The 26,997-nt window shown below is 42.2% G+C and overlaps 1 protein-coding gene across 1 annotated transcript in view; it reads left to right on the forward strand.

The window, feature by feature from the left end:
- LOC120937923 (sodium-dependent serotonin transporter-like) overlaps positions 1 to 26,997 on the forward strand; it is a 71,841-nt gene that overhangs the window by 10,703 nt on the left and 34,141 nt on the right. Inside the window, exons 2-7 of the mRNA XM_040351483.1 lie at positions 7,135 to 7,269; positions 9,689 to 9,908; positions 11,311 to 11,449; positions 14,221 to 14,355; positions 22,517 to 22,620; positions 25,007 to 25,134. Of these exons, the coding sequence (XP_040207417.1) occupies positions 7,135 to 7,269; positions 9,689 to 9,908; positions 11,311 to 11,449; positions 14,221 to 14,355; positions 22,517 to 22,620; positions 25,007 to 25,134 (861 nt within the window). The remainder of the gene's footprint in view (positions 1 to 7,134; positions 7,270 to 9,688; positions 9,909 to 11,310; positions 11,450 to 14,220; positions 14,356 to 22,516; positions 22,621 to 25,006; positions 25,135 to 26,997) is intronic.

A 26,997-nucleotide genomic window follows, 5' to 3' on the forward strand; every position in this document is an offset into this window, starting at 1 on the left:
TCAAATTTTTTAACCAATGGATAAATAACCGATGGGGCCTACACACGATCGGTTTGGTCTGATGAAAACGGTCCATCAGACCGTTCTCATTGGATTGACCGATCGTGTGTACACGGCATTAGAGGCTCCTCTCTTCTTTTTTAAACTCAGTTGTACCATGACACTACTCTTATATCAAGACATCGCTTGTATATCAAGGCAAAATGTATTAAAACATTTTGCTTGTCTTGCAAAACACTAACCAAGTTACTCTCAAACCAAGGTTTTACTGTATATCCATTTTCCACCATCTGTAATCCTGTTGCTTTAGACAGTGGCCAACAGGTGTCTTATGGAAGGTTGGTATGGGGATCTAACAATTGGCCCCATAATAGCAGTGTGGCCTATTTAAGAAGTAAGAAGAATGCTAGAAGCAGTATGACGTGAGTCTAAATTACGTTCTATATTTTCAGCTAAAATGTTTATGGAAAGCCCCAAGCATTTTAGATAATAGTTACAATACCTGTACAAAATGACTCCTATTAGAATATAATGACATTGAATGTATAATTTTATCATTGCAATCATCTAATCCTTTAGATTTTGCTATTTTTTTAATTCCTTTTCAGCATTATTACTGAAGCCATAGATCTAGCATGACCCATTTTCATTAATCACAATAATTAAAAAGCACAGGACTGCACATTTTAATATAAATTTGTATGCAACCCACTTTAAAATAATCCATTTTTTTTCCTGATGAGCCTTAGGCACACGTTAAATAATCCCAGAAGTAAACTCTTTAAGTATGCGAGAGTGCAAATTTATCATCATCATATATCATAATCTGATCCTTTTAATTATTACTTGTTATTAATTATGTAAAGTGAGTTATTAAATATTAACAACAGCATTATAGACAAAGGCAGAAATGTGTGCTTTTTTTTTCCTTTTGCGCACTAAAATCACTTCAAAGTTCTTTTACACTAGGGAATTAACCCATTTGTCACCAGAAGGCTTTGATGGTATCCTTAAAATACTGTAAAGGAGCAATAATTAACTTAATCATTAGTATTAGCATTTTGCGTGCACGTATTAAAATATATATTCAGGTCATTTGTTTTGTGTTTTAATTTAAGAATTTAGTATTTGTAGGTTTTAGTAATTCAAAATGCTCACAATGGCTTTCTTACAGAGACTCCTAAAGAGAAACTGAAGCAGTATTTTGTAGCATAGCTAACTATTTCATCCCTTCCATTTTCATTGCCCATCCATAAAGAGGGTCAGCCTTATATTAACATCTTTTAAAGCTAGCATGTTTGGCTACCAGTTAAATGCTTGCCGATCAGCCGATGTCATTATACTGCGGTAGGTTGGCACGGCTGGTCATCAATTTTGTTTGGGTACAAAGTCGCACGACTGCGCAATTGTCAGTTAAAGCGACGCAGTGCCGTATCGCAAAAAATGGCCTGGTCAGGAAGTAGGTAAATCCTTTCAGGGCTGAAAAGGTTAATTGTGTGTGAATCCACCACATTTACTTCCAATTGTTTTTCCAGGACAGAAAGTGAAGGGTAATCTCCTTAGCTGGACAAAGACAGCAAAAAAACTAAAAAACGAATAGGGTCTGTGACAGTCCTAACCAAGATAGGGGCTTCTGGAGAGGACTAGGAGCAAGCCTCTTACCCACTGACTATTGTCCAGGGCGAGAGCAGATCATTCGCTAATGATGGACCACCACTTAATCACTTAAGGACCATCGCACGACTATATACATCCTTACTTTAAAGAGGGATATCTCGGTAACGGCAGCAGCTGCTGCCACAACTGAGGTATCCATCTCTTCAGGCGGCGGTCCTGTAAACGATTCGCCGCAAGATCACCGTTATCTGTGGCGGTAGAGGGCACCCCTCCCACCACTCTCCCGCGCCCTCCGCCGCTTACCGAAGCAGTCGGCAGCGGGTCCTCTCTCGTGCTAGGCATGGACACAAGTGAGGGCAAGATGGCCCCCACCCGTATCCATACCATAGCAGGGCGGAAGGGATGTCGAAACGTCCCTTCCGCCCATACATCTTAAGGAGACAATTAATTTTTGTAATTTTTTCAAATGCCAATTTTTTTTTTTTTATTATTGCACTTTAGTCTAAATATGAGATCTGAGGTCTTTTTGACCCCAGATCTCATATTTAAGAGGACCTGTGACTCTTTTTTCTATTACAAGTGATGTTTATTTTTTTTTAAATCAGTGTAAAAATAAATATAATCTAGTAAAATAAATAATAACAAAATAATTTTGCGTGCAAAAGCGAACGCATACGTGAGCAGCGCCCGCATATGAAAACATTGTTCAAACCACACATGTGAGGTATTGCCACGATTGTTAGAGCGAGTGCAATGATTCTAGCCCTAGAACTCCTCTGTAACTCAAAACATGCAACCTGTAGAATTTTTTAAACGTTGCCTGTGGAGATTTTTAAGGGTAAAAGTTTGACGCCATTCCACAAGTGGGCGCAATTTTGAAGCGTTACATGTTGGATATCAATTTACTCGGCGTAACATTATCTTTTACAATATAAAAAAAATGGGCTAACTTTACTGTTGTCTTATTTTTTAATTTAAAAAAGTGCATTTTTCTAAAAAAAAGTGCGCTTGTAATACCGCTGCGCAAATACGGTGTGACAAAAGGTATCGCAATTACCGCCATTTTATTGTCTAGGGTGTTAGGAAAAAAATGTTTAATGTTTGGGGGTTCTAAGTAATTTTCTTGCAAAAAAACATATCTGTCCCCATCAGTGCTGCCTTATCTGTCCCCATCAGTGCTGCCTTATCTGTCCCCATCAGTGCTGCCTTATCTGTCCCTATCAGTGCCGCCTTATCTGTCCCCATCAGTGCTGCCTTATCTGTGCCTATCAGTGCTCACCAGTGCAGCCTATCAGTGCCCACCAGTGCCGCCTCATCAGCGCATATCAATGAAGGAGAAAATGTACCTGTTTGCAAAATTTTATAACAAACTATGAAACATGATTTTTTTTTGCAAAATTTTCCAAGTTTTTTTGTTTCTTTAGCAAAAAAATAAAAACCCCAGCGTGATTAATTACCACTAAAAGAAATCTCTATTTGTGTGAAAAAAATTCTAAAAATTTCATTTGGGTACAGTGTACTATGACTGCGCAATTGTCATTCAAAGTGCGTTAGCGCTGAAAGCTGAAAATTGGTCTGGGCGGGGGGGGGGGGGGGGTTTAAGTGCCCAGTAAGGAAGTGGTTAAAATAAAACAAAATACAGTGGCATGATATATATAATTTATGTGAATGAAATATGGCAAATAATACTTCTCTGTTTAGTATCATTTTAAGTTTTATGCAGGAGACAACAAACTCCTTACCAGGGGCATTGCTAGGTGGCAAAAAGACCAGGGGCTTCAGCCCGAAGTCCAAGGCCGGAAACCGGGGGGGGGGGGTGGTGTATGGAACGCAGGCTTTTTTTTGACTGGCCCGTGACCTACCTGACCTACATACACTGACGGTAGTGACCTACATATACTGACCTACCTACACTGATCTACATACACTGACGGTAGTGACCTACATACACTGACCTACATACACTGACCAACCTGACCTACCTACACTGACCTACATACACTGACAGTAGTGACCTACATACACTGACCTACCTGATCTACATACACTGACCTACCTGACCTACATACATTGACCTACCTGACATACACTGACCTACCTGACCTACATACATTGACCTACCTGACATACACTGACCTACATACACTGACCTATATACATTGACATTAGTGACCTACATACACTGACCTACCTGACCTACCTACACTGACGGTAGTGACCTACAGTGGGGATCGAAAGTTTGGGCACCCCAGGTAAAAATTTGTATTAATGTGCATATACGAAGCCAAGGAAAGATGGAAAAATCTCCAAAAGGCATCAAGTTACAGATTCAACATTCTTATAATATGTCAAAAAAAGTTAGATTTTAATTATATCATTTACACTTTCAAAACAAAAAAATGGCGTCTGCAAAAGTTTGGGCACCCTGCAGAGTTAATATCTTGTACTGCCCCCTTTGGCAAGTATCACAGCTTGTAAACGCTTTTTGTAGCCAGCCAAGAGTCTTTCAATTCTTGTTTGAGGTATCTTTGCCCATTCTTCCTTACAAAAGTCTTCCAGTTCTTTGAGATTTCTGGGCTGTCTGTCACACACTACTCTTTTAAGGTCTATCCATAGATTTTCAATTATGTTGAGGTCAGGAGATTGTGAAGGCCATGGCAAAACCTTCAGTTTACGCCTCTTGATGTAATCCCCTGTGGATTTTGAGGTGTGTTTAGGATCATTATCCATTTGTAGAAGCCATCCTCTCTTTAACTTCAGCTTTTTCACAGATGGCATCAAGTTACCATCCAAAATTTGCTGAAATTTTATTGAATCCATTTTTCCTTTTACTCGTGAAATGTTCCCTGTGCCACTGGCTGCAATACAACCCCAAAGCATGATTGATCCACCCCCATGATTAACAGTTGGACAGAGGTTATTTTCATTAAATTCTGTGCCCTTTCTTCTCCAAACGTACCTTTGCTCATTCCGGCCAAAAAGTTCTATTTTAACCTCATCGGTCCATAGAACTTGTTTCCAAAATGCATCAGGCTTGTCTATATGTTCATTTGCAAAGTTCAAACGCTGATTTTTGTGGTGAGGACGTAGAAGAGGTTTTCTTCTGATGACTCTTCCATGAAGACCATATTTGTACAAGTATCTCTTTATAGTGGAATAGTGTACCACAACTCCAGTGTCTGCCAGATCTTTCTGGAGGGATCGTGCAGTCAAACATGGGTTTTGAATTGCTTTTCTCACAATCCTGCAAGCTGTTCTGTCTGATATTTTTCTTGGTCTTCCAGATCTTGCTTTAACTTCCACTGTTCCTGATGACTGACATTTCTTAATTACATTCCGAACAGAGGATATTGACATCTGAAAATGCTTTGCTATCTTCTTATAGCCTTCTCCAGCTTTGTGAGCGTCAACTATTTCCAGTTTCAGTTTTCTAGACAACTGCTTAGAAGAACCCATGGTGCTGATTGTTGGGGCAAGGTCAGATGAGTCTGGGCATTTAAAACTTTTGAGATTGACATCACCTAGTCTTCCCAGATGATGATTGAGAACAATCCATGACACTGGCAGGTCTCAGCTTTGCAAGGGGGGCAGTGCATGCTATAAATTCTGCAGGGTGCCCAAACTTTTGCAGACGCCATTTTTTTTATTTTCTGTATTTTTGAAAGTGTAAATCAGGGGTGGCCAACCAGTGGCCCGGGGGCCACATGTGGCCCGCGGAGCCCTCTGATGTGGCACGCGACTTCCCGCTCTGGAATGGCGGGTTGGAAACTCCAGATCGCAGGTTGCCGAACCGTCATACCACAGCATCAGTGTTGTGAATGAAGCTGGTGGTAGAGGAAGAAAAAGGCTGCGGAGTAGAGCCCAATAAGCCGATGCTTCCTGTACAGCGGCAGCTTTTGCCACAGGCGGAGTCTATTGCAAAGTTCAGCTAACCTGCAGGATAGACATAGGTGCACTACGCTGCACCCGCGGTGAGGGTAAACTGCAGCACATCAGTGTGAAAGCAGTCTTGGGCCCTTTTCACACGATCGGCCCTACCCAATCGGACCCTTAAATCACCTCTTCAGAGCGGCAGATGTAAACAGACTTTTGTCCGTTTAAGCCCGCCTACCTCCAATCCGATCCTCTAAAAAAAAAAGAAGGGAATTTGTCCCCTTCCATCAAGGCGGATCAGATCGGAGGTTCTATAGAATAGTCGTGACCTGTCATCCACCTGCTGCGATCATTGTGGCCCGTGACTGGTTACCAAGTTGCTTAAGTGGCCCTCGCTCTTCAAAAGGTTGGGCACCCCTGGTGTAAATGATGGAAATAAAATCTAACTTTTTTTGACATATTATAAGAATGTCTAATCTGTAATTTGATGCCTTTTGGAGATTTTTCCATCTTTCCTTGGATTCGTTATGCACATTAATACAAATTTTTACCTGGGGTGCCCAAACCTTCGATCCCCACTGTATATACACTGACCTACGTACACTGACCTACCTACACTGATGGTAGTGACCTATATACACTGACCTACCTACATTAACCTACTTGACATACACTGACCTACCTACACTGACGGTAGTGACCTATATACACTGACCTACCTACACTGACCTACATACACTGACATTTACATACACATTACACTGTCTGACTGACCTACCTCAGCTCAGCGGGGTTACAGCAGGCACAGGCAGTCAGTCATTCTGTCAGAGGAGGAGAGGAGAAGGAGAGGAGAGCCAGGGAGCCTGGAGGGGAGAAGACCTGAGGAGCCTGGAGGGTATGAGAGCCGAGAAGCTGCCCTGGAGCCTGAAGGAGAGCCTGAGGAGAGCCGCCCATCCGAGCAGCGAGCGGGGATGTGGCGCGGTGGTCGCATTGTAATTCCCGCCTTCTGGAGCCTGCAGCGCATATGATGGACGACACACGTCCTGCGGTCACGGCATTGTGGGACGTCTATCATAGGCGTTGCGCAGGCTCCAGAAGGCAGGACCTGCTATGGCACTTGGCGAGTCGGCAGGAATCAGCCTCACTCGGCTGCATTTGGCGGTGCTCGGGATCAGATCGGTCCCGGTGCTCGCCGCTTGCTCGGGGCTAACAATGGAGTCCATGCCATTATAAGATTTGGGTCACATTTGGGGCTTCAGCTCCCCCTAGTCACCCCCTTCCCGACGGCCCTGCCCCTCACGCAGACTTTACTTTAAAGCTCATCAAAAGTGTGCTGCCAAGGATAATGATGAAGTGAATGTGTACTAGAAATCTCTTAACTGATTTGAGGATGGTAACATTAAATAATAGTGGTTGCCTTAGGTTATCACATATTACATAACATTACATATCTTATCATATTGAAACTTTCTTTTGAAGTCTAAAATGTGTGTGTACTGGCCACTAACGATCACTGAGCTTTCATATTAATGTACTTAAGCTTTACCACCTTTGACCCTCTATTTCTTGTTAATTTAAGATTTGTTTCTGATTTTCATCTGATAATATTAAAAAGGTATTCATAGTATTTGTTTTCTCTTTTAGGAGCATTCCTGATCCCATATATAATTATGGCTATTTTTGGAGGTGTCCCACTATTCTACATGGAGTTAGCTCTAGGACAGTTTCATAGAATTGGTGCTATCCCCATTTGGAAACACATATGCCCTATTTTTAAAGGTAAGTTTCACTTTTTAAAATATTTGGATTTTTCATAAAAAAAGGCAGAATCACGTTCTAATACATGCATAAAATTTAACTTCCACTCCAAGGCACCACAATGAACAAAGAGGTGCCACAAAGATATTTTGAAATTGAGCAATTTCTTTGGATGTAGTTTCTATAACAACAAATGGTCATAACATCCCAAGTTAATTAGATAGTTTGCAATACATCCTGAGTGAAATGAAATCTATGCTGCAGATTGTGAGGTACTTGTTGAAAGGTTTAGTCCAGAGTGGAGCTTTGGCTGGGGGTTAAGGCGTTAGCATAGTCAGGCAGGCCAGGTCATCAACAAGTCTGGATGGCAAGGTACAAAGTTAGAATCCCGAAGCATGGTCGGACACAGACAGGGTCATACACAGACTGGCAGAGTAATGCAAAACCATCAGGCAAGGTGATTGGTCCAGGAATCAGCCTAAGTTTAAAAGTCTAGTAGTTCAGTAGTTCAGTAGTATCACACACACCCAGGGAAACAGATCCAACAAACAGGCACAGTGTACAGGAAGTTAAGCTGAGCTGATTTTGGATTACCTGCAGCTAGAAGGCAGGTGGGGCTAGAGAGTCCCAGGAGCAAATGTACTAAGCAGGATATGTGTTGCAGAAACTTAGATTCCCCAGTGGCAGAGTGAACAGACCTACAACACAAAAGCAGAAAGACCCAAGTTCAAATCCTCACAAACGCATGACACAGATACAGTAAAATGCATCCAATTTTTTTTTGGAAAGAGTGGGGAATGACTGAGGAAATGTTTCCAAATTAAGAGGAAATCCATGCTTAGTTGTCACTGGCATGGGAGTCCCCATTGGAAGATTTCCCCATTTTACCTTCTATTCTATTGACAACTGTAATTTTGGATTTCCCATCAAGATAACCATGTCACATAGAGAGGGTGAATGATTCAGCTGGGACATAGACTGAAACAAAAACCTGACCGTGGTTCCCGACCTTTCTTAATATACTGTATACAAAGCAAAAAAAAATATGTTTTGGCTGTGATATACTTCAGGGATATGATTTGATTGAATTGAATAGATTTTTTGAAAAAATACACTCTTTTCAGGCAGTGGTAATGGATTCCTAAATGTATCATAGTTCAATGCAGTGCTCTGACTTAGCTGTTAGATGAAGGGTGTTTGTATAGGTTTAGCAAGTATCCTGTTGCCACAAACTTAATGCCTGTTGTGCTAAGGTCACCAGCTTGCTTGTTGGTTCTACAGCAAACTGGTATGCATCTGGGGTACCATGCCCTGATTTATTAAAAGTGAATTTGATAAGCATGTATGTCTAGTGCATACTTATACCTTACTTAAGATTATGTATATAAAAGTCAAGCATGCATCCTGATGGTTGCTTCATAGAGTGTCTTTATAAGCTTGTGGGTGAATGATGGTACAACTATCAATCTGTCCCAGCCTGCCAGGGTGTAATCCTGGACTCTGAACTCTCCTATCGGCCCCACATCCAATCACTGTCCAAATTTGGCCATTTTTGAAACTCTCTACCTCAATCTATCCAACTATCTCCTACTCTATCCACCTTTAGGCAATCCCTGAAAACACATCTCTATAGAGAAGCCTTTCCAGCCTCTACCTAACAACTGAACTTCTATTTCCTCTATCAGCTCATTCCCTGCAGTTATTACCTTTTTTATCACTTGACCTTCCCAGTAAGGTTGTAAGCTCTAACAAGCAGGGCTCACTGATTCCTTTTACATTTCATTGTATTGTAATTGTACTGTCTGCCTTACCTTTGTAAAGTACTGGGCAAACTGTGTTATATAAATTCTAAATAATAATAATAAGCTTGTGTGAGCTGGCTATTATAAACTTCTTAACATCAGTTTGGTGTGTATTGCTAGAGAGAGGTATTTTTTGGGAGGGTCAATGTGATCAGCACAGGGCCAATATGCACTGTCCAGACAGAAAGCCAGGGGTCATGCAGCCTCATAGGATAGTCAGAGCACAATGAACACTCCTCCTACAAGCTTTAACCAGTGTTTGGATGGACACTGATAGAAGTCACGAGACTGCTGGATAGATACTGCTGGTGAAAAAAGGTATTTAGCAGTTTATATTTACTAAAATAATTGCATTTCCATGTTCTGTGCACTGTCTGAGACCACGTTTAGTGAATGCAGGGTCCTGGGTTTAGTAACACTTTAAAAATGATTTTTTTTTACTACAACTATGATAACAAAAATGCTGAAATGTGTTATATGGGTCATGGTTTTTCTACTTTAATGTATGCTGTTTAGGAGATTTTTTTTTTTTACAATATTGAATGGTAAAGTTAGTGTTACAGGAGACAAATTAAATTTGTTTACATGAACGCAATAAAGACACCTGGATATCTTATTTTTTATTTATTTTTCTCTAGGCATTGGATATGCTATATGCATCATTGGATTATATGTGTCTTTCTACTACAACACCATTATTGCCTGGGCTTTATACTATTTGTACTCCTCTTTTTCCACAACCCTACCATGGACTAGTTGTGACAATTCATGGAATACAGAAAACTGCACTAATTATTTTGGAAAGAATAACATCTCTTGGAATAACTTTTCCAGATCTCCTGCTGAAGAGTTTTATACGTAAGTGCATGTAAGTGGATTCAACTTAGGTGGTCTATAGAATTTAACACTACAGTGTTCAGCCTGCGCTCTTTTTTCTCGTCGAGATTCTTGTCGGCCTGTTTCCAGACGAGAAACCTGAGCGTGTGTATACTTACCTGTCGCCGTGGAAACCCGTGCATGCTCGAAATGACTTCAACGATGCGCGGTAGCTTCCACGACATAGGTAGGGTGAAGCAAGATAGCCGTGATGCCATTAAATGTGACAAGCGCATGCTCGTCATACGCGATGACGTCACCGCGTTCTTTCCTTTCAAGAGAACCGCTGTTCTTTAGAAACGAGATTCTGTACACTCGGGCGGCAAGACTTTCTTGCCAAGAATCTCGTCAGGGAAAACAACGTTTTTTTCCTGACGAGATTCTTGCCCGTGTGTACAGGGCCTCAGTGCACATTTTTTTTTATCTTGGACAGTACTTAACAGTGTTTTTGAAAGCTAAAAGAGTAGGTTAAGCTTACATTTTTACAGTAACAATGACAGCAGGCTGGGTTTTTTTTTTACTCCCAAACACTGTGAACCAACACCCACTTTATTGAGCATGCCTCCAAGTGTTCAGTGGGTAGCTGGCTACACATAATGCTGTTTTCTTCTTACCACTCTCAGGGCATCCCTCCTATATCTTGGTGCCTTTTATTTGAAATCTAGTTACTTTGTCCTAATACTTTAAGACCCCTTTCACACTGCATTTGTTTTTCAAGTGCTTTAGCGCTAAAAATAGTGCCTGTATAGCACCTGAAAAAAGCCTCAACTGCAATCCCAGTGTGAAAGCCTGAGTGCTTTCACACTGGGGCGCTGCGCTGGCAGGGCATCATAAAAAGTCCCGTAAGCAGCTTCTTTGCTGCGCTTTAGGAGCGGTGTATCCGCAAGGGTCAAAGGAACCAACTGACTTTTAGTCCCTGTGTACAGTTGTCTGTATAACAGAAGCTGGTCTAATTGTTAGCTTCTGTCAAATGGGCATGCTGGAAAACCAGCATTCGATCAGCACTTGCAACCAATGGCTGCGAGCTCTGATCAGTGTATTCTGGCAGGGAGGCCGTCACCCTGTCAAAATACAATAGCACAGCGGGATAGATCCCTGCATCAAAATCACTTGTGTTGATGCAGGGATCTGTCAGGGATTTATTTTGTTCAACCCACTGGTTGAATGACAAAAAAACTGCCTGTTTGTATCCAGCTTTATATTAGAGGGAGACTTGTATTTACATATAGCCAAATGTATTGGAAAAACAAAAATGATAAAGGCAATAGATTCCTTGCTTCTTTTTGTCACTGATTACTGACCTTAGAGAATAGAATGGTAGAAAGTTTGCCTTATTATTCCTGCAAATTGCTTCTGTCACCTTTATTTGTCTGCTTTGTTGCAGGAGGCATGTATTGGGTATACAAGAGGCGGATGGTTTGGACCATGTTGGTGGCTTGCGGTGGCAACTTCTTATCTGTTTGTTCCTCATCTTTACTATAGTTTACTTTAGTTTGTGGAAAGGAGTGAAAACTTCAGGAAAGGTAAGGATTATAATGTTTCCATTTACTTCCCAAGGCAGGGGGTTGATATGGGCAAGGCTGCAGGGGCAGGTGGCTATATTGCAAAGAAGAGAGGGGACACAATATAAACATTAAGAAAGAGTGAGGCCCTGTACACACGATAGAACATGTCCGATGAAAACGGTCTGCGGACCGTTTTCATCGGACATGTCCGCTGGGAGATTTTGGTCTGATGGCTGTACACACCATCAAACCGAAATCCCCGCAGACAGACAGCGCGGTGACGTGGCGGTGACGTTGACGCCGCCATGTCACCAAACCAGGAAGTAAAATACATGCGTAAAATCCATTCGACACATGTGGGAGATTTCTGTCCGCTGGTTAGGTGTACTAACCAGCGGACATGTCGGACGGACGGGTTTCCAGCAGACAAGTTTTAAAGCATGCTTTAAAACTTTTGTCTGCTGGAAACCTGTCTGCTAGGCTGTACACACGGTCGGATCTGTCCGCTGAAACTGGTCTGCGGACCAGTTTCAGCAGACATGTTCGGTCGTGTGTACAAGGCCTGAGGCAGACCATATATTATGTAATTTTATTTCCTTCCACAATGAGTGGAAGGAAGGATAATTGCTTGAATCCCACATCAACACAGTCGGTGTTGATGGGAGAATCCCTCCCACTGCGCTATTGTTTTCTGTCAGTGGGAAGCTTTTCCTGTTGGCAGAACACAATGATTAGTATTGCTGGCTATAGCCAGCTCCACTAATCATTCAGGAAAAGCCAGACAGGCTGGTTGCACACAAGTCGATCGATAGATGTACAATCAGAGTACCCATACATGGATCGAAATTCGGCCAACCCTCTGAACCAGGAGGATTTGGATTGCTATATGGCTGGCTTAAGACTATGTATATAGGTTTTGCAGGACTGTACACCCCATTTGCAAGTGAATGAAATTCTTACATTTAGATCATTCAGAATTGTAATTTTCCTTTAAAAAGTAGCATGCGACTGTAAGGCCCCATACACACGATAGAATCCATCCGCTGAAAAATCCCAGCGAATGGGTTTCAGCGGATAGATCCTATGGTGTGTACACTCCAGCGGATCTTTTTCCGCGGATATTTATCCCCTGGGATGGATTCCAGCAGATAAATATTTGCTGACATGATAAACAAATCTATCCGCTGGAATCCATCCCAACGGATGGATCCGCTGGTCTGTATAGACTCACCGGATCCATCCGTCCGAAGGGATCCCCCGCATGCGTCGTAATGATTCGACGCATGCGTGGAATTCCTTATATGACAGCGTCGCGCACGTCGCCACGTCATAATCGCGGCGACGGCGCGACACGTCATCGCCAGAGGATTTCGGCGCGGATTTCAATGCGATGGTGTGTACACTCCATCGCATGGAAATCCGCTCAAATCCTCAAGAGGATTTATCCGCTGAAACGGTCCGCTGGACCGTATTTGCGGATAAATCCTCTCGTGTGTATGGGGCCTAAGAGTAAATAATGTTAATCAATGCAATATAGCAATTATGAGGCATTATTTTTATTTTTTGGTTGTAATTACAAACTCTGTGGGGTTGATTAATAAAAGCAATGGGCTGTTCACTTTGCAAGGTAAGTTGCACTTTGCAAATAAGTTGGTCCCAGAGCTTAATGAATGTGTTGAAATTTCACTTTTCAAAGAATACCCAATCATGTGCAAGGAACATAAAGAAATAGCATTCTTTCACCACATTCACTAATCTTTGGGGCCAATTCCTTTGCAAAGAGCAACTTCCCTGGCAAATGTACAGCCTATTTGCATTTAGTTAATAAACCATTGTGTCCAGGGCACACAATCATTGGCCACATATCTGGCTTATGCGATGCAGTTGAAGGAAAGTGTCATAGGTAAATGGCTAAATGTCACAGGTCTATCAAGTCTAGCACCAGCAAATGGATTTTCCTTAAGAATTCATAGGCATTCGTCTTGCTGGTATTAATAAGGTGTCCCAAATGTATGAATGGTGCACTTAGTGCAGTCATAAATCTGTCAGCATATTCAGCTTCATTTGGATCTATTGAACTTCTACAGCCTTATACATGGTCTTACTGTTACATTTTCCCGACTTTTTTTCAATAAAAATTCTGAAATTCTAGTTGAATCTGTATAAGAAACAAGGTTCTGGCCAAGAACCTGTACAGTTATGCCCTGTACACACGATCGGTCCATCCGATGAAAACGGTCAGATGGACCGTTTTCATCGGTTAATCGATGAAGCTGACTGATGGTCAGTCGTGCCTACACACCATCAGTTAAAAAAACTATCGTGTCAGAACGCGGTGACGTAAAACACAACGACGTACTGAAAAAAATGAAGTTCAATGCTTCTAAGCATGCGTCGACTTGATTCTGAGCATGCGTGGATTTTTAACCGATGGACGTGCCTACAAACAATCGTTTTTTTTTTCTATCGGTTAGGTATCAATTGGTTAAATTTAAAACAAGATTGATTTTTTTTAACCTATGGATAAATAACCAATGGGGCCTACACACGATCGGTTTGGTCCGATGAAAACGGTCCATTAGACCGTTCTCATCGGTTTGACCGATCGTGTGTACGCGGCATAACTGAATACAAAAATATGATGCAAAAAATATGTCAAAGGCTGGAAGTTGCTGGCCAGGGGAGAAATTAAAAGTGATCTTCATATTCATGCCACAGAAAAATATTGCTTTGAAGTGTGTGAATCAAAGAGCAATGGTCCTGTAAAACGTCAGTTCTTTGCATTCCAGGTGGTATGGGTGACAGCAACTTTTCCCTACGTGGTTTTGTTCATACTCCTGATCCGAGGTGCCACACTGCCTGGGGCTTGGAGAGGCATCCTGTTCTACCTGAGGCCCAACTGGGAGAAGCTGACTGATACTGGAGTAAGTAATGGGCTGGGCTTTTCTAGAGCTCATTTTCAACCATATACAGGAATCTATCCTCCTGATTAAGATATTCAGTAAAATAATACATTGCAGCCTCCTGCAGTAAAATGGATTTCTTCCAATGTATTTCAGATTCTAAAATAGGGTGCAGTTGCTTTTGACACCCACATAATGATGCTAGCATTCACAAATGTTGGGTTATTTTGAAAGAATAAAAAGCCAGATAATATAATGATATATGACACTAGCTTTTATATAAAGGACAACATAAAATAGCATGATGCTGCTCTTATAATGATCTTAGCAATCATAAATGTTGGGTTATTTTTAAAATAACCCAACATAATAGCTATGAGTAAGCATCAAATTAAGATGTAAAACGCGTCAGTAATTTGTCCCTGTATGATCACTTTTTGCTTTTGACTGTGTTTTGCATGATTTTTTGGATTACTTTGCAGTTTTTTGGATTGTATCTTTTGCTATTTTTGTAATAAAATGCGCCTAATCAGAGTGCGGCAGTCCAGGATGATTTTTTCTTTCCATTTCCGAGTGTGGCTCGGGGTGAAATTTTAGTACCATTAGCAGTAACCCCCAGCCTGGAAGAGGTGACTTACCTTGTCCCTGGGATCCTGCGATGTACTCCTGCTGTGTCTGGTTGCCTGACTGGGCGTCACTTCATGGACTACATGCCACCAACTGGTTTGTTGCTCAAAACGTGATGACAGTGGAAAGAAAATCAAAAAGGAAACCAGGTTCCATTGTCCTGATTGTGATGTAGGACTTTGTGCAGTCCCATGTTTCAAAATGTATCATAACTGGGATGTTTACTGAAGCAATATGACTAGTAATATTGCACCCTTGTTTGGACCAAAAAATGTCAGTGTTTTTGATTTGATTATAATATTGACTAAAATGTATTGAATAAAATGTATTATTATTTTATTATATTATATGAGGGTCTTTCCTACTTATTATATTACTATGTTATTATTTATAGTTAATTTTTATATTATTTTGTGTTTCCTAAGTTATTCCTAAGAATTACAGGCCTACAATAAAAAACGCAGAATTTAAATGCAAAACAGAAAAAAAATCTGACATAATCATACCGCCAGGGAGGTTAAGATAAGCCTTTATTATTATGTCACAGCTTAACGCACACGCAAAACTTTTAGGCTGGGTTCACAATATTGCAAATTGGATGCAGGTTTCCCGGCAAACGTGACCTGAAACCGTGAACAAGAATGCACTGGACCCCTGCTGTGAGCCGCTCCATACAGCAGTGTGAACCCACCCTTAACCTAAAATAATCTTTAAACTATTTAGGACAGATTTATTTATTTAATTATATTTGCAGCATGTAGGCTAAAAAATGTAATCAGGGGGAAAAAAATTATCATGGGGAAACTCATGGCACTGCTGTTTTATTCATCATCTGCCAATGCACCAGCAGCTGGTTTAACATCACAGACATGAACATGTTTGCAGACTGGAGCAGATCACAGATGTGAATAGGTAAACATCACCTTGTTATGTTTCATGTCCAAAAAGACACTGTTGGAGCAGCCACTTGGATATGTAAATGTTTCTTTCAATCACACATCTCATTTTCTCTAATATTGTATTAATGCTTCCTATTCTTTATTTTGCAAAGCATTGTTCATAATAGACTTCCTGTTTGTAATTACAGACCAGAGACTTTTTCAAAATCTGAAATTCAATTGCTTTTATACTTTTAAATTATAATGTTAAATAACATGATGCTAGGATTTGAGTCTTGGATAATCTGTCTAGTTTTGCAACAAAGCTTAATGCTTAGTAGGAAATAAAACGGCCTTACTTTTAATTGAGAAACAACTTTTTAATTATACACATTAAATCAATTTTTATTAAAGTCCTGTAATTATTCTTGCTACTCTTACAGGCCATTTCACGTCTGTTTAAAATAAAAAGGACTTTCAAGTTTTTAATCCATTCGTTCTATGCATAGCCATTATCTCAAGGGCAAGAGTGGTATTCCAAATAAAACTGTAACAATAAGCATTCAGCAAAATGATAGGTAACTGTCACAATTTTCACAGTAAAACATTTATAGCCAGATTCAGAGAGGTTTACGCCGGCGTATCAGTAGATACGCCGTCGTAACTCTGAATCTGCGCCGTCGTAAATTTAAGTGTATTCTCAAATTGAGATACACTTAAATCTAGCTAAGGTACGACTGCGGGCGCCGTCGTATCTTAGCTGTCTATTTAGGCCGGCCGCTAGGGGCGTGTACGCTAATTTACGCCTAGAATGCGTAAATCAGCGAGATACGCCTATTCACGAACGTACGCTTGCCCGTCGCAGTAAAGATACGCCGTTTACGTAAGGCGTTTTCAGGCGTAAAGTTAGTCCAACAAAAAGCTGGCCCAGCCAATGTTAAGTATGGACGTCGGTCCCGCGTCAAATTTTTTAATTTTTACGTCGTTTGCGTAAGTCGTCCGTGAATGGGGCTGGGCGTAATTTAGACCAATGAGTCTTTGCGGCGTAATTTGGAGCATGCGCACTGGGATACGTCCACGGACGGCGCATGCGGCGTTCGATAAAAAAGTAATTTATGTGGGGTCATGCTTTATTTACATAAAACACGCCCACCTCTTCACAATTTGAATTAGGCGCGCTTACGCCAGCACATTTATGCTACGCCGCCGTAACATAGGACGCAAGTGCTTTGTGAATACAGCACTTGCCTCTCTAACTTACGGCGGCGTAGCGTATATGAGATACGCTACGCCTGCCTAACGTTAGGCACAGGTACGTGAATCTAGCTATTAGTATGTAGGCACTATATTTACACCTGAAAGAGTTAGAAAAATATATCATATTATTGTAGGGCTTCAACCCCAAAAGAGCCAATTGATATGTTGGGTCCCCTGTTCCTGTGTCCACAACTCTGAGAACAGTACCACAAACGCATTAACACCACGCTGAGCAGGGAATGTCTACTGCAGATATCTGTATATACATTTTAATGTCTCAAGGTACATAGGCACCAGGAATGACACAGCAGTTAGTTAAGTGATAGCAAGAAGTATATTGAAACAGGGTAAACAAAGAAGAAATATACTGTAATGATTAAACAGTAATGCCTCGTACACATGACCGGTTTTCCTGGCAGGAAAACTGCCATGAGAGCTTTTGGCCAGGAATCCCGGCCATGTGTATGCTCCATCGTAGTTTTCCCGACAAGAAAACCTCCGGGAATCCCGGCGGGAAAAAAGAGAAAAGTTTCCTGCCGGTTTTTAAGCTGGCAGTTTTCCTATGTTTCCCGACCAAAGCTCTCATGGCAGTTTTCCTGTCGGGAAACCCAGCTGTGTGTAGGGAGAAAAGCTACCGAGCAGGTTCTCGGTTTTCCCGGTGGACTTTTTACCACCGGGAAAACCGATTATGTGAACAAGGCATTAGAGTAATATGCTGCAAAAACAATACTTGGTATAAAACACAACCCCTCCTGAACCATGTACTGAACAACCCTAGCTAGAGGGAGATGTATACGAGGTATGTCTAAAAAGTTTGGTGAATGGTCCGATGTCTCAACGTCAACATAGGCCAGGTGAGCACTTGCACATGGCTATCCAGAGACATGTCAAGAAGTGCCACCTAGGGTAGAGTACACATGACCATCAGAGTAAACCCGCTGTGGGCAGTCGAACGTAGTCAGTGTGAGAGGTGTTGGTACAAGTGTAAGGGACGAAAGCCGTGAGGATGAGCCACATTCGGGTTCGCTGTTAACAAGCAGAACCCCAGATATGATTGAACGAGTGTGACAAATGCTGGCACAAGATCGACAACTGACTCTACAATTGATGGCAGAGGAATTGGGCAACAGCCCGGCTTCCGGTGGGTGTGCTATGCGAGGTAAGCCTGCGCTTAGTACACCCACCCCCCTCCCACAAAAACCACCACACTTACACGCACTCGAAATTGGGTTAACATGCACGCACTTTGACCATGCGGTCTCTAAAAAGAGAGGCAAAGGACTAACGGGGCTGGTTGAGTGGGCTAGATCCTCTCACTCCCTTATAGGGAGTCCCTCTGCCCCGTTGGGCTTAAAATTGGAGCAGGTAGGGCGGGCTGTGTGGGAGGACCCCCTCACACACCCACCATTGCCACCCGGGGCATGGAGAAAGGTGGCAGATTGCCTCTGGGGGAGGCCTTCCTACTCCCAACTCCCGGCTCCTCTCTCCAGTACACGCACAAAATACACTTTAAAAAAAAACCCCCCCGGGGTCCCTGGTACGCTGACCGTGTGCGTCTGGTGGCGGATGCACTCTGGCGGCTGCCCATGCGGGAGGACCTTCTGTCTCAGGGTTCCATACTTCATCCTGCTTTACAGTCGCTGGCTTTAACGGCATGGCTATTGAAAGCCAGGTGCTAAGGGACCAAGGTCTGTCGGATTCGGTCACTTCCACAATGCTGAGGGCACGGCAGTCATCTTCGTGGAAGATCTACCATCGCACTTGGAAGGCCTACATCGCACTTGTGAAGAGATGGAGTGGCGTCCAAGGACGTATTCAGTTTCCAGGGTCCTGCTGTTTTTACAGCGTGGAGTGGATCAGAAACTTGCCTTAAGCACCATTAAGGGACAGATTTCAGCCCTGGCTGTGTTCTTCCAACGACCCTTGGCGGCCCACTCACTGTGCTTCCCCCGAGGCAGGAACAAAGATTGTCTCTGGACAGCCACACCCCGATTAGACCACCGCTTCCTTCCATGGGATTTGAATCTGGTGCTCTCGGTTCTTCAGGATCCTCCTTTTGAGAACATCAGAGAAATTCCTCTCTTGACGCTATCTCAGAAGGTGGCTTTTCTAGTGGCCATTACACCTGTCAGACATGTTTCTGAGTTGGCGGCCACGTCTTGCAAGTCGCCATACTTGGTCCTCCACTAGGATAAAGTGGTGCTACGCCCACAGCCTTCCTTTCTTCTGAAGGTAGTTTCAGCTTTTCACCTGAATGAGGACATTGTACTTCCGTCCTTGTGTCCTCGACCGTCGCATCCCACAGAGGATGCGCTACATACCTTGGATGTGGTACGTGCTCTGCGGGTGTACCTGTCTGCTACGGCTCTGTTCTGGAGGTCGGACTCACTGTTTGTGGCAGTGTCGGGTCCGCAGAAGGGCCTGGCAATCTCGCCGGCCACCATTTCTCTGTGGTTTAGGCAGACCGTCATCCAGGCCTACGCCCTTAAAGGGCGGGCACCTCCTTTCCCTGTCACGGCGCATTCAACCAGGACAATTGGTGCTTCCTGGGCTTTCCGACATCAAGCGTCTGTTTCACAGGTGGGTAAAGCGGCGACTTGGTCGTCCGTTCACACCTTTTCCAAATTTTACAAGGTTTATGTGAATGCATCTTCAGATGCTTCCTTTGGCCGCAAGGTTTTGCAGGCGGCAGTTTGAGTTTGCACCTCCTCCGTTAAGGAGCTCTACTTGTTTGGGGTGAAGTTAGTTTTTTGATGCTGTTCCCACCCCTCGTTTTTTCTGACACTGCTTGGGGACGTCCCACTTGTCAAGATTTAAGGAGCTGTGTCCGTCCATGGACGAAAAGAGAAAATAGGATTTTATACTCACCGTAAAATCGTTTTCTCTGTCGTCCATGGACGGACACAGCACCCACCCCTCCTTTTTAAGTTTGTACTGCTTTTTAACGATTATGACGGGAGGGACCGCCCCCTGGGGGGGGGCTGTTCAACTCTGTTAAAGTTACAGAATTGCAAACTTCTAAACTTCACTGAACTGCGAACTTCTAAACTTTACTGAACTGTGAACAGGGAGGGTGCGGGTCAAACTCACATTCAACCCAAACCTGAAGCTCATCCCTATATGTGATGCCGCATACACACCACCATTTTTCATGACGTGAAAAATGCCATTTTTAAAATTGGTCATTAAAAACGATCGTGTGTAAGCTCCAGAGCATTTTTCTCGACGTGAAAAATGACCATTAAAAACTTAGAACATTTTTCGCGTCGTTTTTCACGTCGTGAAAAACGGTCGTGTGTAGGCTTTAACAACGGGGAAAAAACGTGCATGCTCAGAAGCAAGTTATGAGACGGGAGCACTCGTTCTGGTAAAACTAGCGTTTGTAATGGAGATAGCACATTCGTCACCCTGTAACAAACTAAAAAGCACGAAGACTGAAAATCGCGAATCATCTCTCACCAAACTTTTACTAACACGAAATCAACAAAAGCAGCCCAAAGGGTGGCGCCATCTAAATGGAACTTCACCTCTATAGTGCCATCGTACGTGTTGTACGTCACTGCACTTTGCGCAAGCATTTTTTTTCACGATCGTGTATGCAAGGCAGGCTTGACAGGAATCACGTCAAGAAAAACGTTGTGTGTACGCGGCATTACAGTGGTCTTAACATTTTACAGTCCCTTGTCCAGTCTGCTGCCTGTGTGTTAGGAGAGGCCTCTAAAAGTTCTTTAAAATTAACAATAATGGACAGTAATGTTTCATGCCCTGTCTGTCTGCTTACCTCTCTGCTTGTGTTCAGCTTAGAGACCATTCACCTCTCACCTGTGTGCTTAAGTAATCTTCCCTCAGCATGGCTCCACCCCACCCTCTAACAAGGAACACTATTTAACACCGTGCACTGCAAGCCAGTGCTGCCGATCAATATTAGTGTGTTAGGCTTCCTGTGTGGTTCTTGCCGTGTGCTCTACATCTAATTCTGTTTACCGACCTTGGCTTGTTCTTTGACTATCCCTGTCTGCCTGATACCCTGACCTTGGCATGTTCTCCTGTCTATCCCTGTCTGCTCATTGCCCGACCTTTGGCTTATCTCCTGACTATCCCTTGTTGTCCTGGACTGCTACTTTACATCTGCCCACCCAAGCCGGTCCGTGAGCCTGAGCAGAGTGACCCTGGGGGCTGTGACCTGGAGCCAGCTGCAGCCAAACTCATCTTCACCACTAGAGGCTCTGGTGAACACCTGCTGGCTCTTAGACTCTGTGCCCTGTGGAATCTCCTGGTCTAGCTCCCAGTGTGATCCATGTTGGTGCTCCAGTGGACCTGCTTCCTGTACCATCCAGAGCTCCATTTGCAGCAGTCAGCGATAGGGTCCACTACCTTAGCAGTGCACTCCTGACCCCAACGGTGTACATCTGTTACCTGGCCTCAGGCATGTACCTGTGTTCTACTTATGCCCTAAGCAGTCCTGTTTACTTGCATGCAAATAGAAAAGCATGACCACACATTAGCAGGTGTTGGCCTACTGCCTGATTAATTAAGCTTCCTTTCTGAAGGCAATTTGTTTTTATATATATATATATATATATATATATATATATATATATATATATATATATATATATATATATATATATTTTGCCTAAGCTACTACATGAGTAAAATTGAGAGTTTTTCTATTTCAGCAAAATTTTCCCAAAATCAGTAACCTAAGATCACTTTCACCAAAATCACTCTCCTTTGGCCCTCCAGTTGTTGGTTGTCACCTTTGGAATTAGTAACACACAAATGCACTATCATCATTGGGCCTCTGATACTTCCAGAGCCTGAGCCTCAGAAAGACAGTTTCCTGCTGGTGCCCATAAACCAGTTTAGATCCTCAACCTTTATTCAGAATCCTTACAAGAAAATGTGTGTAGCTTAAATTCCAAAACAGACTTTTTTTTTTTTTTTAATCCATATTTATATCGACATTTAGCACATACTATACCAGCATGTCATAGGCTGTAAAATGCAGTGTGTGTTTATGGTTGCATAAATAGAGAATTGCTTGAAAAATACCCGGATTACTTAAACCATATTGCTTCCACATATACTCCAAAAATGTACCTACTACTATCACTTACATGCAATGCACTGTACAATTCAGTTTAATTTACAGGTACCTGAATTTTTCACATCTGGCTGTTATTGTAGCCTGTTCTCAGATACTCATTTATCGAACAACCCCTTTCACTTTTGCTTAAATTTTGGATGTGGTTTTAGCACAAGTAAAAACAGAATTCCATACCTTGTAATCTAGGGGTGTACTCCAAGTTCATTGCTAGACTGCCCCTCAGACACCAAACCAAGGATCTGACTCCACTGTAAGAAAAAAAAAATCTTTATTTTTTAGAAAATAATGCAGCTCTTCTTTTCTTTTACAGGTCTGGGTGGATGCCGCAACTCAGATATTCTTCTCTCTCGGACCAGGATTTGGGGTACTTCTAGCACTTGCAAGCTACAATCCATTTGATAACAACTGTTACAGGTATACATACATGTCTTAAATATAAACTGCCATTAAATATATAACAAGTCAAATGCGCCTAGTTCAATCTGTCCAAGTCCCATTACTTTGTGAGATAAATTTGGGTGCAAACAACTTTCAGTCAGGCAAGCAATATTCTGGCTCATGATATCACATGCAGTAAAGACATTTGTTTTAAAAAATAACTAAACTCATGTGGCAGCTGCATTAGTTTTCAGGCTAAGAACATTTTCTGCTAATACACAGAATACATAAAAAAAGGTTGTGATACTGCACTGTCTGTTTGCGTTAAATGTGAACAATTAACAATAATGCTGCAACTTAAAATGACACACACAAAAAATAAACATATATAGAAAACAAGCTGCGCAAGTGAATGTGAAAATATCCAAGAAAACCAATATAACCAAGTAGGGGAATGCATATATGGTCGATATTCCTGATATCATAACACAAAACATGTATCCCTATTTGTAATAAATTCTAATGGTTCTAGTGAACAAGTGAATGTTCTATTTTTCAAAAAAACACATCAGATGATGATCAAAAAAAATATACATGGGGGCGTGTCCGGGATGGTGAAGTGAGCGGCTGCTTTCTGCTCGAGCTCCGCCGGGTCATCTGCTATTATCTGGATCCAGGCACCGAAGTTTCTCTATTTTTTTCGGAGCGCACCATCTCATCTTCCTGGATCCTTCTTCCGGAGACTGGAGAGTGTGGTGCTGTCCTTTGTGTGGGCCTGACGGCCCCCCAGAGTGGCAAGACAAATTCTCTACCTCCCTATGTCGGGGGGGGGGGACTGACACTCACAAATTTCCGTATCTATTACTGGGCTGCAGTGTTGGTCACGGTGAGGTGGTGGTTCTCCCAGCCCAGACAGAATCCGGCAGTGACACTGGTGGCGGCCGTTTTGGGCTCATACGCAGCGCTAAGTAACTTACCATTCCGAGGTCTTAGGGCTAGCCCCTCCATGATGTCGCTTATGCGTACTACTGTGAGAGTCTGGTAGGAGGCTAGAGCAATTTATAGACCCCCGAATTGATAGTATTCCAGACCCATCTCTCTGGGCGAAAAAGGGGATCTCAGGGGCCTCGATTCACGTACGGCCGTTCTACGTTGCGCGGGCATAGCGTATCGTATTTACGCTACGCCGCCGCAACTTAGAGAGGCAAGTGCTGTATTCACAAAGCACTTGCGTCCTAAGTTACGGCGGCGTAGTGTAAATGGGCCGGCGTAAGCGCGTGTAATTCAACGTAGGCTGGTAGGGGGCATGTTGTATTTAAATGAGGCTTGACCCTATGTAGATGCATGGCCGAACGAACGGCGCATGCACGCGCATGCTCAGTATCACGTCGTATTTACGCCCAAAGATACATCGACTCAATGCCTGTGCCATTAACGTAACTTACGCATATCCCTATTCGCGTACGACTTACGCAAACGACGTAAAAAGATACACTTGTTCCGACGTCCATACTTTGCATGGGCTGCGCCACCTAGAGACCAGCTTTATCTTCACGCCGGCGTTCGTGATTTGGCGTATCTTGCTCATTTACATATTCAACGCGGAAATCAAGGAAGCGCCACCTAGCGGCCAGCGTAATTATTGCAACCCAAGTTACGACGGCGTAGGAGACTTACGCCGCTCGTATCTTGGCCAAATCTATGCGTAACTGATTCTATGAATATGAATATGAATATGAGTATAGATACAACGGTGGCCATTCGAACTTACGACGGCGTATCTGGAGATACGCCGTCGTAAGTCTTTGTGAATCTGGGCCAGGACCTTTCAAGAGTTGCGCTTGAACAGGATGTATATTATACACATGATTACCAGGTAAAAATAAAGGGAAAAAATAAAACAAATGCACCTCATCTAAAGATTAGTAGGATGCAACATGTTACATTTCTAGTTTAGAGTTCAAACACAAGCCTGTATATAAATACCCTTGATACTTCCCAGGGCTTTACTGTACATGCAGTGAAATCAACATGCACAGTATTTATAAAAACACAGGTTCCATTATTTTTTACTTCATGCATTTTTAACTGTATGCAGGCAGTGCACTATTATGTATCTGTGGGCTTTTTGGAAAATAAATAGGCCCTCTGGAATTTTTAACTTATGCAGACACATTATGGTAAGTAACATATACTAAAACATGCAGACGGGTACAGGAGAATTATAAAATCTGCTGCTGTTCTTAATGTTTTTAAAATTTTGCGCCTTTGTAAAGTTTGCTAAGCCCAACCAAAGTGTAAACCTAAGATTATATAAGTTTCCTGGTGGTGACTTAGTTGCTAGGTTTATCTTGAAACAAAAATTCTGAAATGTAATTTAATTTTCCACATTCTAAGTAAATGTCCATTTTGCTTCTTTCAGAGATGCCATTATCACCAGTGTGGTGAACTGTTTAACCAGCTTCCTGTCTGGTTTTGTGATTTTTACCGTATTAGGTTATATGGCAGAAATGCGGGACGTTGAAGTGGAAGATGTTGCAAAAGATAAAGGTGGACAAAGCCATTTCTCCATTTAAATTGTCTTATATTAAGTGTTAGGGCTCGTTTACACTTGTGGCAGTCTATGAAAACCGATTAGCAGTGTATTGCTTTTCAGAGAGTGGTACAGGACCAGCTGACAGGCTAAGTGGTTAGCACTTCTGCCTAGCAGCACTAGAGTCAGCAGTTGAAATACCAACCATGACACTACCTACCTGGAGTTTGCATAGTTTCCCTGTGCCTGCATGGGTTTACTCCCACATTCCAAAGACATGCTGGTAGATTGATTTGCTCCTGCCTAAATTGGCCCTAGTATGTATATATATGAATGTGAGTTAGGGAAACTTGGATTGTAAGCTCCCTGACGGTAGGGACTAAAGTGAATGTACAATATATATATATATAAATATATATAACGCTGCGTAAAATTGACGATGTTATATAAGTACCTGTAATATTAATGGGAATAACATGCCATTCACTTAAATAGGTGATATTAGGCAGTGATATTTCTGATAAAATATGAGTGTTTTCCATTTAAGTTTGTGCTCCTCTTGGTAAGTACAGAAGTGGTGGACTATGAAAGAAAGCTCATTGCAAAAAAAAAATCTGTGGTCAGGCCCAAATGTTCATTTGGGCCTGACTGCAGGATTTGGTGAAAGGGCACTTGCCCAATTCCAGCAAACAAGGACACTGCACACAGACATAGTTGTTTCATTTTGCCCATCCAGTTTTATGAACACTGTATACAGACGTCATTGCGCATGGTCACCTTGCTGACATCTGTAGTGCCACAGGACACAAGGCCATTTAGATACAGAGACACTGTATACAGACAACATTGTCCTTTCACCTGGCTAAGTCAGAACCTGCATTCTTTGCTTGATAATCTGGGCCAGTTGTATTGGTTGGCCCTGCTATTCAGGGGTTTAAGTGCACCAACGAGAGTGGCTAGCTAAAGATATAAAGCTTCATCCTTTAGGATGCATTAAGGTGAAAAAACAGGAGGTTTACAACCCCTTTAAATTACATTAAAGCCCAACTCCAGGCACAATAAACGTACCTGTTTTAAAAGCAGTTGAAGACTCCATTTAGTCAAAAGCCACTTGTCATGATGAACACAATCTTATAGATCCCGCAAAGCATCTTGTTTACATACAGGTGGGCATACAGCTCATGCTAAGGGAGGAGGGGAGATGTGAACATAGTGCTGAGGTCTATGAGATCTGCAGTGCTTACATCCGAGTATGCACAGAAGTACAACATGTACTTCCATCAACATATAAACAATAATATTCGAAACATAGCATTCATCATGGGAGGTGGCTTTTTAGTAAGCAGAGTTTTCAACTGCTTTAACACTTGTAAGTTCATTGTGCCTGAAGTTGGGATTTAAATAGCACTATATGCATGCTAAAATGTTATTGACTGAGAGAAAACCTTAGCATGCTTCTAACAGATTTCAAAATGTCTGAAGTAGTATTGCAGCTTGAAGAATCGGGATTATTATGTCTGGTTGAACTAGCCATAAAACTAGATAAAAAGATAAATCCAGTGCCAGGGGATGTAGCGGATAAAGAAATGTAACTCCTAGTACCGCAAAAAATAGGCCTGTGTCATTAGTCTGAGTCAGAATAAATCTTCAAACTATCTGAATAAAACAGTTAATTTCTACCGTATTTTTTTTTAATTGTACCAGATAAAAACAAAATCCTAAAATTGTATGTTTAACATAAGATAATCACAAACAATATTATTGTGGTTCCTTCAGTTACCACCACTCAATTTAAGATTATCCACTTACATAAGAATAATCAAAGAAACTTTTTGGATCTTTTTGAAATCTTAGAAAATCAGCCTATTTAGGGTTAGCTA

The sequence above is a fragment of the Rana temporaria genome, chromosome 1 (assembly GCF_905171775.1).
Source record: "Rana temporaria chromosome 1, aRanTem1.1, whole genome shotgun sequence".
In the NCBI taxonomy this organism is placed as follows: domain Eukaryota; kingdom Metazoa; phylum Chordata; class Amphibia; order Anura; family Ranidae; genus Rana; species Rana temporaria.